Consider the following 14,724-nt stretch of genomic DNA (forward strand, 5'->3'; position numbering starts at 1 on the left):
CAAAGCAGCTAGTAAGCCTGATCTTTACTCAAGAAACTGTTGCAACAGGGTCCCCACTAACCACACACAGGAGGGAGGAGGACCCTGAACAATGGTGCACAAGCCCTTATATAGACCTTTGAAATTGCCCACCCTGTAGCCCAAGACCACCCCCCAAAACATCATATATACATCACAGAGGGAGGGAGAAATTTGAGTGTTGCTTCTCTCCTGTCTGCCAAGATACCTGATAATGCCCTACTTGGTTGCATTATCTGGGTTGCCTGGCCATTCCTTTGGGATGGTAAATACTTAGTTCCTGAATCTCTTATGCATATTGATAGTGCGCTCAGCTTAACAGCCTTAAATGGCCTCGGTCCTGTATACCTGAAGGAGCGTCTCCATCCCCATTGTTCAGCCTGGACACCGAGGTCCAGCTCCCAGGGCCTTCTGGCGGTTCCCTCATTGCAAGAAGCCAAGTTACAGGGAACCAGACAGAGGGCCTTCTCGGTAGTGGCACCCACCCTGTGAAATGCCCTCCCTTCAGATGTGAAGGAAATAAGCAGCTATCTTATCTTTAAGAGACATCTGAAGGCAGCCCTGTTTAGGGAAGTTTTTTATGCTGTATTGTTTTTAACACTTGATTGGAAGCCGCCCAGAGTGGCTGAGGAAACTCAGCCAGATGGGCGGGGTATAAATTATTATTATTATTATTATTATTATTATTATTATTATTATTATTAACAGATACTTGCCAAACTGTATTTGAAAAGGGAGGGTTAAGCCCCTACAGTCAAAAGACCGTTGGAAAGCTTTTTCCCATTTCCATCCTCCTTGCAGAGAAATATTTGAGGTCAATTTGGGAGAGTCAAAATGGCTTCAGGATTGTTTTCCTGTACTGTTTCAGACAGGTGGTTGATATACTTATGTATGCGTTTGCCTGTACATTTATTTTATATTTTAGACCTTAGAATTCTTATCACAATTACGTTGATTCATTAATCACATTTTTTCCAGCTGTCTCTGCATATATTTGCAAAGGACTAAAGCAATTGTTTTGAAGAAAGACGGGCACTTTGCTTTATAGATGGTGTGTGCGTAATAATGTGATGGTGAATTCTACCCTTTCCCAAAAAAAGTTGTACTAAATTATGTTGGATTTTTTGGGTGGGTGTTGTAAAAAATAGCATTCTGTCTCCTGCTTCTGGTTTGACACTCATAACTATGGTTTTGAACCATTACTTTTGAATTATCCTCTTGGTAGACTGGGAAACGACCGAAAGCCAAAATAATCTTCAATACTGCCCTTGGAGTGATTTTTGGTGTTCAGAAGTATGCCGATGCTCTGCTAGAGATTATCAAATCGAGGGACATTACAGTCAACTACAAATACAACCTTGTTGAAGTTCGAGCTGATAAACAGGAAGCGGTCTTTGAGAACTTGGACAAAAGTGGGGAGACGGAGGTCTATCAGGTCAGCAAAATGAGATTTTTTCCAGATGCATCTATGTACAAAGCGAATTATTGTGACTATTGTGATTTTCCTGTTTGTGACCTGGATTGGTTTCCTGTTTGTTAGCAAAGGCAGGAAATAGTAAATCAAAATGTTGATCGAAGTATGTGATGTGAGAAGGTGAAAATGGTCGATACAGTGAAGAAGTGGGAGAAAAACTTTATAAGGACATTATCTTAATACTACTAATAATAATAATTGCAACAACAACAAATATTATTCATTCCCCACCCATCTGGTCGGATTCCCCAGCCACTCTGGGTAGCTCCCAACAGAATATTAAAAACACGACAATCATCTCTGGGAATTCCTTTTTTCTTTTTCTTTTTTGAAGTAATTTTTATTGATATGACAAAATAAATCACACAATTAATCTTTTTTTAAAAAACCATCTTAAACTAAAACAAGATTCCTCTGAATCCTGAGATTTCCCTCCTCCCCTCCACAGGTCCTTTATGTATCTTAATCCACCCCATATTAATATTTCCTTCAAATTACGGTCCTCCAAAATATCCAAAGTCTTTATAACACTGCAAGAGTTATTCAAAGCCTGCCAAAGAGTTCAAGCGTTTCCAGTGTTCTTTTAAATATGATCTATATTTGTCCCATTCTCTGTTGAAGTTTTGATCCACCTGATTTCCGATTTTCAAAGTCAATCTACTCCAATATTTTCATCTGCCAGTCCGCTTTTGTCGGCATCTTATTCCCTTTCCGTCGCTGGGCAAGCAACATCCTTGCAGCTGTAGTTGCGTAAATGCATCTTAGCCAGGGAAAATTCTCTCTCTCTCATGCTAATCTATAGTATCAGATATTGAAATTGAAATACTTTGTTGTCACTTGTATTTATTGTACAACTTGTATACTGTGAGATTACACAAACACCCCCACTCAGCTCTCTTAGTCTCAATTCCCTTCTTAATTCTTAATTCCCTTTACTGACGCACACCCACCAAACCCGAAAGTCAGTTGCCCTGTTATTATCTTTTCATTCAGCAGCCTAACAGCCTTCTATATCTTCTGCCTGAGGGCAGGAGATCAAGAAAGTGCAGCCAGGGTGTGAATCATCCCTGAGAATTTTCCTCACTCTCCTGAGGCAACGTTCTTCCAGTGGATTCACTGGACAGCCCATAATATCTTGTGCTGTATAATATACAGTTGTGCTTGAACTCAGGGCCGCATTTAGGTTTGATGAGGCCCTAAGCTACTGAAGGTAATGAGGTCCTTTATATGTCGAGCTGTCCTTTGACAAACAACAAATTGTCACTGTTCTTTGTGTTGAATATATGCTATATGGATTTATGGAACGAATAGGTATCTTAAGCCATTTGCACATGTTGTCATGCAACTAGTCCATGCAGAATGTAGGCACCCTATAGATAGAAATGAGCAAACCAGTGATATTTTAGGGAGCAGGCTAGCAGACAGGGCCCATTATTTACATCCTAGGAGCCTACACAACACAAAACACTATTGCTGTATGAAGGTTTTATTTAATTTGTTTTTTATCTTATATTTTGGAAATGTACATCCGGTGGTTTTTTTCCTTTAAATTTTTTGGGGGACCCCAAGAGAGTGAAGCCCTGAGCTATAGCTTGTTTAGCTTATACGTAAATACGGCACTGCTTGAACTCTTTTCTCTTTCTCTGGATGCAGTACGAAATGCTTCATGTCACACCCCCCATGGGACCCCAAGACGTACTTCTGAACAGTCCGGTTTCAGATGCAGGGGGCTGGGTCGATGTAGACAAGGAGACATTGCAACACAAGAAATACCCAAATGTGTTTGGGATTGGAGACTGCACTAACCTCCCCACTTCAAAGACGGCTGCAGCTGTAGGTAAGAGTGGCTTTTGCAATTAACTGATTCAATGTTAATTCAATGTTATGGACGCGGGTGGCGCTGTGGTCTAAACCACTGAGCCTAGGACTTGCCAATCAGAAGGTCGGCGGTTCGAATCCCCACGACGGGGTGAGCTCCCGTTGCTCAGTCCCAGCTCCTGCCAACCTAGCAGTTCAAAAGCACATCAAAGTGCAAGTAGATAAATAGGTGCAGTGGTACCTCTGGTTGCGAACAGGATCCGTTCCGGAGGCCTGTTCACAACATGAAAAGTGTGGGTTGCGATTCGCCGCTTCTGCACATGACGTCATTTTGCGCTTCTGCGCACGCGCAAGCGGCGAAACCCGGAAGTAACCCTTTCCGGTACTTCCGGGTTACCGCAGAACATAACCTGAAAGAACGTAACATGAAGCGGACATAACATGAGGTATGACTATACTGCTCCGGCTGGAAGGTAAACGGTGTTTCTGTGCACTACTCTGGTTTGCCAGAAGCGGCTTAGTCATGCTGGCCACATGACCCAGAAGCTGTCTGCAGACAAACGCCGGCTCCCTCAGCCAGTAAAGCGAGATGAGCACTGTAACCCCAGAGTCGTTCGCGACTGGACTTAACTGTCAGGAGTCCTTTACCTTTTTTTTTATTCAGCGTTAACATAAATATTGCATTTAATTCTTATTTGATGTAGCCTTTTTTGCTCTCCTTGCAGACCCTTTTGATATCTGAAGAAAAGCAGTATACAAATACCTGAAATAAATAATAATAAATGTTTGCTGCAAAACTGGCCTTAAACTTTGAGTCTTAAGCTTCCTATACTGAAAGAATCCTTTTATGGACCTGATGTCTGAAACATCAGAAGTAGGATTTTTTTTAAAAAAATTATTTAACTGACCAAGGGTGCATCTACACCCAGGGGGAAAACGCTATTAAAATTAAATCATTATAACAAAAGGGGGGAAAAGCTATGGAAAAATCACACAGAAAATCACACAGAAATTCCTTTAGTTATCCATATTTGGTCGATTCGTGTCCATGACAGATGAGCTTCAGAAAAGAAAGTTCCTTCTTTTCCTAGGGGGTTCTTAACCCTCCATATGTCAATCAGGTCCATATTGTCAGTCATTTCAAAAAAGGTCTTAGGTAGTCTGCCATCTTTCGTTATGTTTGCACTTTGCGACTTATCCATATGTACAGACACCACCCCATTCATATCTCCCAACATGATGATGTTGTTGTAATCTAAATAATCCAGTAAGGTCTCATGCAACTTCTTAAAAAATTCCGATTTTCCATCGTTTGGTGCATAAATTCCTAATATCCAAAATTTTTCTCCTTGTGTTTGAATTTCAATCGCCAAAATTCTGCCTAGTTCATCTTTAAATAAAAATTTCGGTGACAGGCTCTCCTTTGCATATATCACCACTCCTCTTTTCTTGACTTTATCCGAAGAAATGAATTCCTGGCCTAACCTTTTGTTAATTAACACTTTCCTATGGAGCCTTGTCACATGGGTTTCTTGCAGGCAAATAATGTCCAATTGTTCTTTTTTCAAGATATGAAACACTTTTCTTCTTTTTTCCGGGGAGTTTCCGCCATTTATGTTCCAACTAAGAAGTTGCAGAGACATCCTGGATCAATTCGTAAGTCTTACAATGGGGTATCTTGATTTTCCTCCGATCCCGATGGTGGTAAAGCTGGTCCAACTCCAGGTGTAGGTTCCGGTAGTGGCGGTGGCCAAGAAGCTACTGCCCCTTTTTGGAGGTCTTCCCCGTGGTCGTGTAGGAACTTCTGCTGGTCCTCTGGTGTTTTAATTCTTACTTTCCTTCCTTTGTAGGTAAATGATAGTCCTTGCGGAAACTCCCACCTATAAGGGATTGCGTTGTATCTCAACAATTTTGTCAGTTCTAAATATGAGGCTCTAAGATCCAAAAGCTGTTTGGGTATATCTCTGTAAATTTCAGCCTTTTTACCTTGTATCTCCAAAGATTTTTTAAAATGTAGGCCTAGTATCTTGTCTCTTTCTTCTCTTGATCTCAAGATGACCAAACAGTCTCTGGCCTTGTCTTTCTTTACCGATCTACCCAGTCTGAATGCCGTCACAATTTTAAAGTCTTTATCTTCTTCTATTCCCCAGAACTTGGAAAATAAAAGTGTCAAAAATCCCTCCAAATTACCTTCCTCCAATTCTGGGATGGCCCTCAGCCTGAGGTTATTCTCCTTATTTTTCAGTTCAACCATTGACAGGTAGGCTTGCTGTTCCCCTACCTGTCTTTGCAGAGGCCTAACTTCTCCCTTAATCTCATCAACCTTTTTGTTCGCTTGCTCTGCTTTTTGAAAGGCTTCCTCAGCTAATTTATGATTTTCAGCTGTTGCTCCTTGCAAATTCTCAATTGCTTGGGTATGCTGGGAAACCTTTTCAGACAGTTTACTAATAGAGGATGTTGCTTGGTCAATTTTTGTTGATTGATTGTCCACCTTTTGGTTCAAAATTGCTAATTGCTTCAAAATTTGTTTCAAAACTACTTCAGACCCTCCTGCTGCCATATCTTCTGCAGCAGGCTGTTCAGCTTCCACCTCCTGTGCTGTCAGCACAGTTGGGACAGATGATCTCCGTTGATGAGTTAAAGTTGTTTGAACGAGTTGCACAGCTTTTTTTTCTTTTTCTTTTTCTTTAGCTTTAGCTGCTCTTGTTTTCCCTGTGCCGCTCATTCCCCACCTGCCTCTGTTCAAGGTCAAATTATCTTTTATTCCATGGGATAGACAAGTCCAGAATGCAAACAATTAAACCTCAGAAAGTCCAAACAAAGTGTAGTTCCCAGGCCTCTATATCTCCACAATCCACTAGGGGGGGTATCTCACAGTTTCAAGGAAGGGAATAATTTTTCCGCCATTAAAGTTCCTATATTCCCTATGTTAAATCCTTATAGTTCCGAGACAAAAGGAAAGTTCCCAAAAGCCTTCTATTTCTTAAAGGAAAGCCATGAGGTAACAAGAAAGGTGACAGCAACAATGTTTAAGTGTTAAGACCTCAATGCGTGTAACAGTTTAAACTCTTGCAACAGTAATCCGCAGTTTGACAGCTCTCTTGCGCACTGGCAGCCCGACGGCTTGGTTGTCCCTTTTAAATCCAAAAGCAAAGGAAAAACAAGAAGAAAGTTCCAAAAGCAGATCCCACAGGTTTAAGAATAATTTCTCCTTTATCCTTTAACTAAGTCTGTAAATGCACAATAGTTCCACTTTTACGATCTCCTTTAAACTCCTCAGCATTCCTCAGAGTCTTTGCTTTGATCTGTTTAGCAAGATCGGGAGACGGACTTCCTGTTACTCGCCTCCCGTTTTCGGCCGAATTTCCAAGTTTTAAATTTTGGATCCAGATTTTAATACCCCTTACTCACGGGTAAATTACAGCCAATCCGATGTTTTTCAGGAAGAAAGGTCGGCGCTCATCGGCAGCAGCTGCGCGGCTTTGCATCCACGGAAAGAGCGATGAACTCACAGTGCCGCTCCCCCTTTCACGTTCCGGAGCCCCTTACGGGGTCCCTTCTGCGCTTCTGGGGGGGCTTCTGGCACCCGCCGAGTCCCACGGCCACAGGCTCACTCTGCCTGCGGTTTTTCTTGATGGGTCTCCGCTTTGCCGCAGCGGACGACCCTTTTCCGCGGAGCCCCTCTTCACAGCGTAAAGAGGACCGCCATTGCCGTTTCGCGTCGCCTCCGTTTCGCGTCGCCTTATTATTATTATTATTATTATTATTATTATTATTATTTCTTCTTCAGGTCTTCTCTGCTCTGCTCCTGAGCTACACAACTGCTCTCTCTAGTCTGCCCTATTGTAAGCAAGCATTGGTCTTTAGTTAGTCATGCCTTAGAACAAATTAATAGGACTTATTTACAACTAATTTTAGCTAGACCAGGGTCCATCTATTTTATCAGTGACTAAATTATGGTACAAATTAGTGGATATTCTAACAGAGGGAGCTGTGTTGGTCCGTTTGGAAATTGAGACGGAAAAAGAAATTGCAACACAGCACCAATTAAAAACTTTGGCAATTAAGTGGTCTATGAATAGCTTAAATAATAATAAATAAAAATAAGAGGAATACATAGAGAAATGTTTCAGGGGGTAGCATTTAAAAATAGAATTTTATTTTTAGACTCTAGTGTTCCTATTTTGGGAAGAAAAACGTTGCGGCACTAATGTAAACAAACCATTATCTCTTCTGTAGCTGGCCAGTCTGGTGTGCTTGATAAAACCATTTCTTGCGTAATGAAGGGCAAGCTTCCAGCTAAAAAGGTAAGCTGGTTAATTCAATTAATTGGTCATTAAGTGAGTAGTATTATCACTTCGAATCAAGAATTATGTTTTTAATAACGATCCCATGGGTAATGACTTAAGTTTTGTAACATATTTTGAGGCAGTATTCTTTAACTTATTAAAGATCGGAAAGGTTCTCTCCCAAATTGAAAACGCCTTGTTCACAGGTCGTCCTCAAGCATTGTGTGGGCAGGGATATTTAAGTTGCATTTTTTTAAAAAAAAAAAATGATGCAAAAAGTTGTTCCTACAGTTGTCAGGGACAGACTGTCACCAGCGCATAACCCCAGTGTTCTAAAGTTTGCGCTAGCTTTATTTCAAAAAGTAAAAACCAGGACACCCCAAAAGTTGTTGAGGTTTCTAAAGGAAGCCCCCAAAATCTGATTTTTTCAGCAAAAGCTACAAGAATTTTTGAGGCATTTTGGGTATGATTTAACCCCCATTGCCAATTTTCAATGATATTTCCCCGATTTATGAAAAATAATCTAAGACGCCATTTTCAGAGGTGAATTCCAGGACATGTCCTGAAAAATCAGGACATAGGGCAGCCCCACTCTTAATAATGTGGGTCCAGAATATTTTAAGGACCACCTAATCCCTTATATCCCTGCCCTATCACAGAGTTCTTTGGTGAAGGCACAGCTAATATCTACCAGGATCTATACAATGAGTATTGTGGGCCCAATATTTTGGAGTTCCCTTCCAATTCAGGTCAGACTGAACTTTCAGTGCCAACTGATTATTTTTTTTTTAAAAAAATCCAGCAAGCATTTTAATTATAGCTTGATTTTATATTTTCAAATTATTATTTTTTTATCTTTGTAAACCAGTTAAGAGACTATTGGGAGATAAGTGGTAGATAAATGGTTTTAAGAAAATCTCTCTCTCTCCATATATCTGGCCACACAAGTATTGGCAAATGTTATTTCCTAGTAATATGATGTGAGGAGCCCCCAATTAGGAGCATTAAATTAATCCATTTAATTAAAACAAGGTTCCATTCTTCTGCTGCTCTGCTGTCATGGCCCAAATGCATTTGGTAAACACCACTCCAGATATTTATTTATTTTTAACGGCAATACAAGAACAGATATAACTTGTGTCTATGCTTTTCATAGGTTGGATTTTCTTGCATTTTCTGGAAAAAAATACTATCCCAACAATTTTATGATATGCTAAACACTTGCAAATTTATTTATGGTTTTTTCTGCAATGTTCATTTTTTAATACTGCTAACATACAACAGCAGGCAAGAGAACTTCCAAATTGCCATTATATCCCTGCTTTTGGACATAAGCCAAGTCAGTAGAAAAAGACAAAACATCGTAATGAGAAATTGGTACTGGGGAGGTATACTCTCTCTCTCTTTGCATCTTTATTTTAAATTTTTATTTTATTTTGACAAATTAATAGTAATAAATAAATAAGAATAAAAATGTGCACCCCACTACCGAGACAATTCCATTGTAACTAAGCAACCTCCGCAAATTTCTACACCTCTTGCGATGGTTTGACCCCTTTCTGTTTTAACAGTACAAATTCTACAAACAACTTCCATATCTCCTCAAAATCATTTCTTCTGCATCTTCCCCGTCTTACCTTAATGGCACATGTTAATTTATCATTAATAGCTATATCCCACACCTCTTTGTACCATTCTTCCTTTTTATATTATGTTTGCCCCTTCAACTTCCTCGCTATAATAATTAGTGCAGCTGCCAATAAATTTGTGAGCAGGACCTTCATAGCCTGTGAAGCTTCCACTCCTTCGTAAATTGATAATAATGCTACCTCTGGACTTTTGGTCAGCTTTAACCCAGTGGTTTCTGTTATCTCCTTAAACACCCTTTGCCCCCCAAAATTGTACATGTTTACACCTCCATCACATGTGAACATAATTCCTCGTTTCCTGGCATCCCCTCCAATATAACACCGAATACAGTGGTACCTCAGGTTACAGATGCTTTAGGTTACATACTCCGCTAACCCAGAAATATTACTTTGCTTCAGGATGAGAACAGAATTCATGCGGCGGTGGCGGGGCAGCAGCGGGAGGCCCTATTAGCTAAAGTGGTGCTTCAGGTTAAGAACAGTTTCAGGTTAAGAATGGACCTTCGGAACGAATTAAGTATGTAACCAGAGGTACCACTGTATTCCTTGTTTATTTGATTTAATCTAACTACATTAAGTACCATCTCCAAACTAATTTTTAATAATTTATTTACCATGTTGTATGAAAGAGGTAAAGAGAATTACACAAAGGTTATTAGTCGTACCTTGGTTTTCGAACAGCCTAGGTCTTGAACGTTTTGGCTCCCGAACACCGCAAACCCAGAAGTGAGTGTTCCGGTTTTCAAACGTTCTCTTGGAAGCCGAACGTCCTATGGGGCTTCCGCGGCTTTTGATTGGCTGCAGGAGCTTCTTTGGTTTTTGAACGTTTTGGAAGTCGGAGTTTTGGACCGGATTCCGTTTGACTTCCAAGGTACGACTGTATTTTGCATAAGCCAGGTATGTCCAAAGTCCATTTTGGGGGCCTAATATGGCCCGATGGGCGGTTTAATCCTGGGATAAAATCCAAAAAAAGCTCATCTTCAACCCTTAAAAGAGGTTAACAACTTTGGTCGGCCCTCACAGCCCTTCACCTCATCAAATCTGGCCCTCTTTGGAAAAAGTTTGGACACCACTTAGTCATAAGCAGACTGGAGGGATCCTTCTGGGGTGGACAACCTGAGAAATTGTTTTGCAAAATTCAGGTGAAGTTTTTGGGGTTTTTTTGTTCCATTATGTAAAATGTACACCACAAAATCTTTTTGTAGTATGACGGATACACATCCTGCCCCCTGGTAACCAACTACAACCGCGCGATCCTGGCAGAATTTGATTACAGCGCGCAGCCTTTAGAAACATTTCCTTTTGACCAGAGCAAGGAGCGGCTGACAAGTTTTCACATGAAAGCTGATCTCATGCCTTTCCTTTACTGGCACGGGCTATTGAAGTAAGTATCCCTTGTGTATATGTGCCAAACTAACTTGCACGGGTTTTGGAAAAACCGACCTACGCAAAATGCAAGGGCATTTTTTGCGGCACAGGTTTGTGCAATGCAGCAAACCAACTGTACATTTCTTAACTGCGCAGGTAGGTTTTCGTTTGAACGGTGAATGTCTAAAAAAAAAGCCATTTGGACCGTCATAGAGAAAATTTAACATCTTATATTGGGGGGGGATTAAAGATGCAGTTATGTGTTTCAAAGATGCTTTTATAGAGGGAAGTTCTATATGTGCTATCAGTTTAATGCCGAAGAACACAAAACAAGCAAAAGTGACGCGGGTGGCGCTGTGGGTTAAACCACAGAGCCTAGGACTTGCCGATCAGAAGGTCGACGGTTCGAATCCCCGCGATGGGGTGAGCTCCCGTTGCTCGGTCCCTGCTCCTGCCAACCTAGCAGTTCGAAAGCACGCCAGTGCAAGTAGATAAATAGGTACCACTCCAGTGGAAAGGTAAACGGCATTTCCGTGTGCTGCTCTGGTTCGGCAGAAGCGGCTTAGTCATGCTGGCCACATGACCCGGAAGCTGTTTGCGGACAAATGCTGGCTCCCTCAGCCAATAACGTGAGATGAGCGCCACAACCTCAGAGTCATCCACGACTGGACCTAATGCTCAGGGGTCCCTTTACCTTTACTTTACACCAAACAAGCACTTTAAATTAAAAAATTTTTAGCAATCTGCTGTTCCAAATGGATTGACGCAGCTTTCGACGTAGCTGCAGAGAGGGAAATTTGACTTGCCAAGTTCATTTTTTAGAGGGATAGCTTTAACTGCAGTCCTAACGCCTGGGTTGGCCATAGTGAGGCTTGACACAACCACCACCCCAATTTAGGGTCATAAGAGTCTGCTGGATCACACCAGTGCCCTCATCTTGTCCAAAATCTGGACAACTTGCCGCCCATTGCAAGCCCACAAGCAGAACCACTTCCTAGGAGAAGCTGCCATTTCCAGCAGTTAAGTATTCAGATCCTCCATCAATTTGTTTTATCCTCTTTGAAAGAGGTCCAAGTTGGAGGCCGTCAAGGCAGGGGAGCAGGGAAGAATGGCCCTTTACTGAGCCATCTCTCAGGCTGGTGCAGCAAAGATGCCCAGATCAGGCCCATTGCTGTCAAAGGACAGCAACACTCATGCCAGCCCCAGAACACCCCAATTTCAGGGGCTTCTGCCTACCTGTTTGGGTGGGTACACCCAAGGGCACTCCCTGACAGTGGAGCTCAACTGTTGACAGAACCAGGCAGAACTGAGCAGAGAGACAGCTGCACTCTATCCAAAACTCCTTCCGCACTGAGATTCAGGGGTTTGGATTGCTGTTACAGTTCAGCAGCTTGTAGCTCCATTTGTAACTATATTTGACTTGCAATTATACTTTTAATACAGTTTAGGGAAGCTTTTAATGTTTGATGCATTACTGTATTTTAATATTTTGTTGGAAGCCGCCCAGAGTGGCTGGGGAAGCCCAGCCAGATGGGTGGGGTATAAATAATTATTGTTAATTATTATTTATTAATATACCAGACAGGATAACTCTACAGTAAACAAAGATATACATAGTTGTACCTTGGAAGACGAACGGAATCCGTTCTGGAAGTCTGTTCGACTTCCCAAACCTTCGGAAACCAAAGCACGGCTTCTGATTGGCTGCAGGCAGCTCCTGCAGCCAATCGGAAGCTGCTTTGGATGTTTGCAAACCGGAACTCTCACTTCCGGGTTTGCAGCGGTTGGGAGGCAAAACGTCAGATTACCAGGGTGTTCAGAATCCAAGGTACGACTGTATTTCATTTCATTGTCCTAAAGAAATGAAGCGTTTTTGGTAGGTAATGTGTATTTAAAAACAAACACACACACACACACACACACACACACACGTATTGTATTGTATTGTATTGTATTGTATTGTATTGTATTGTATTGTATTGTATTGTATTGTATTGTATTGTATTGTATTGTATTGTCTCTCCACTTTTTTTAAAAAATACACCAATTTTTCCCTTGGTTTCCAAATTTTACATCTCAGATTAAACATGAACTATATGAACAAGTCATCACTGCAGCAAATAGCAACCATTTCGATTTATATTTTGTCATGCCAGTTACATAACTTATGCAAATAAGAGAAGGGAATCTTGATTGTAAGGAAAGCACCTACATTAAAAGGTTTTTTTGTGTGTGAATATGATGAAGCTTGAAGTGGTCTTTATCCCAGTTCTAACCCTTGAAAAAATTATTCTAGGGGATACTGGGGAGGTCCAGCTCCGATACGAAAGCTGCTACACCTAGGGTTGAAGTAGCCGCCAGTCCTTTTGTACCTGCTACGAACTACAAAAGTACGACCACAGCTTGAAAAGGTATACAGCAAGATATAGAAACAGATGTCCTGTGCAGTATATCAATAAAAGTTTCTGAGCAGACTAGAGCTTCAGACTCATAATACTTGGATTTTATGTATTATTTTTTAAAGCAAATAAACTTGGTACTTTTCAATGTCTTTATAGGTCCCGAATCTACATTTTCTTTACATTTTAAAGAAAACTTTATCCAGCTAGTAAATGCACCATCCAGCATAGTGTAGCAACAGCTGCATTTTTAGCTGTTGACTTTCTATTTTGAGTCTACCCATGAGATAATATACTGAATTGTGTTAGTTTATATGTGTTCTCTTCCCAGCTTTAACAGCTGGTGTAATGGCTAACCGTTGACCTTGAATGATCCCAGTTCAAGAAGTGTTACAAGTCTGTAATACAGATAATGGTCTACCTTACAAATCTGTCAGAAGGGCTACAGGGAAAATTCAGAAAGCGTTCTATAAAATGTCGTGTTGTTACAATTGTACCAACTCCTTATCAGCAAGTGTCTCCTTACATAGAACTTATCTTTGTAACAAATATGGAACATTCTGCCCTTGTTCAATGAAAACCAGGCTTTATTTTGTGGTCTTTTCTATCAGTACTGCCAATATCTGCATTGTTAAACGTATTGTATCACACTGCTGAAGTCAATATTCCCTAGATAGCAGCCAAGTGGGAACTGTCTCAACTGCCTGTTTCCTGTGATTTGTCAGCAATTGCAGAATTTTCTTCTGTTGGGGAGGAGTCATGGCTCAGTAGGATTGATCCTATGTTTTGTAGGCAGTGTCCCAGGTACAATCACTAATTCAAAGAATGAGATGGGTGGTGTAAAGCACCTTTTTTGCCTGAAAAGCAGCTGCCAGTAGGCAATACTAAGCTAGAGAAGAAGCTTTGGGGTGACCAGGAGCACATTTGCCAGCCAGGAGCGCATTTGCTGTTTGCTAGCTGCACCCATTTCCTTGAGATGCCCGACTTGATCAGTGACACACACTTTAATTACAGCATGTTACAATAATCTAAACAAGATACATGCACAGCTGCCTTTGAAAAGTGCTCGGAAACTTCAACAGATTCAAATGATTGCAGCCAGATTGTTGACTAGGGCTGGTTATAGGACGCATACGACTCCCTTGTTAATAATTAACAATTTCATTATTTGTATGCTGCCCATCTGACTGGGTTGCCCCAGCCACTCTGGGTGGCTCCCAACAAAATACTAAACACGCAATAAAACATCATTAAAAACTTCCCTCAACAGAACTGCCTTCAGATGTCTTCTAAAAGTCACAATACCGTATTTTTCGCTCTATAGGACACACCAGACCATACCAGACCATAGGACGCACCTTGTTTTAGAGGGGGAGAACAAGAAAAATAAATTCTTCCCCTCTCTGCTCAGCGCCCCTTCAGCGAAGCGGCAGGAGAAACGGAGCCCCTTCCATTTCTCCTCCCGCTTGGCTGAAGGGGTGCTGCGCAGCTCTCCCCCTCTGCTGAAGCCTGCGGAGCGCAGCAGGAATTTGCGCTGCACTCCGAAGGCTTCAGGCAGCTATCCCTGAAGACTGGAGAGAGGGGTCAGTGCGTACCGACCCCTCTCGCTCTCCAGGCTTCAGCGAAAGCAACGTGAAGCCTCCGGAGCACGGAGGGAGCGCTCCCTCTGCACTTCGGAGGCTTCGCATTGCTATCACTGAAGCCAAGGA

The 14,724-nt window shown here is 41.5% G+C and overlaps 1 protein-coding gene across 2 annotated transcripts in view; it reads left to right on the plus strand.

The window, feature by feature from the left end:
* Window positions 1-13,090, plus strand: part of SQOR (sulfide quinone oxidoreductase) — a 33,226-nt gene extending 20,136 nt beyond the window's left edge. For both annotated transcript variants that reach the window (XM_081839125.1, XM_081839126.1), the window contains exons 6-10: window positions 1,244-1,453; window positions 3,146-3,329; window positions 7,550-7,617; window positions 10,454-10,632; window positions 12,913-13,090. In XM_081839125.1, the coding sequence (XP_081695251.1) occupies window positions 1,244-1,453; window positions 3,146-3,329; window positions 7,550-7,617; window positions 10,454-10,632; window positions 12,913-12,970 (699 nt within the window). In that variant the 3' untranslated portion in view covers window positions 12,971-13,090. The remainder of the gene's footprint in view (window positions 1-1,243; window positions 1,454-3,145; window positions 3,330-7,549; window positions 7,618-10,453; window positions 10,633-12,912) is intronic.
* The last annotated feature ends 1,634 nt before the right edge of the window (window positions 13,091-14,724 follow it).

This window comes from Podarcis erhardii (genome assembly GCF_964252035.2).
Source record: "Podarcis erhardii genome assembly, chromosome: 14".
In the NCBI taxonomy this organism is placed as follows: Eukaryota; Metazoa; Chordata; class Lepidosauria; order Squamata; family Lacertidae; genus Podarcis; species Podarcis erhardii.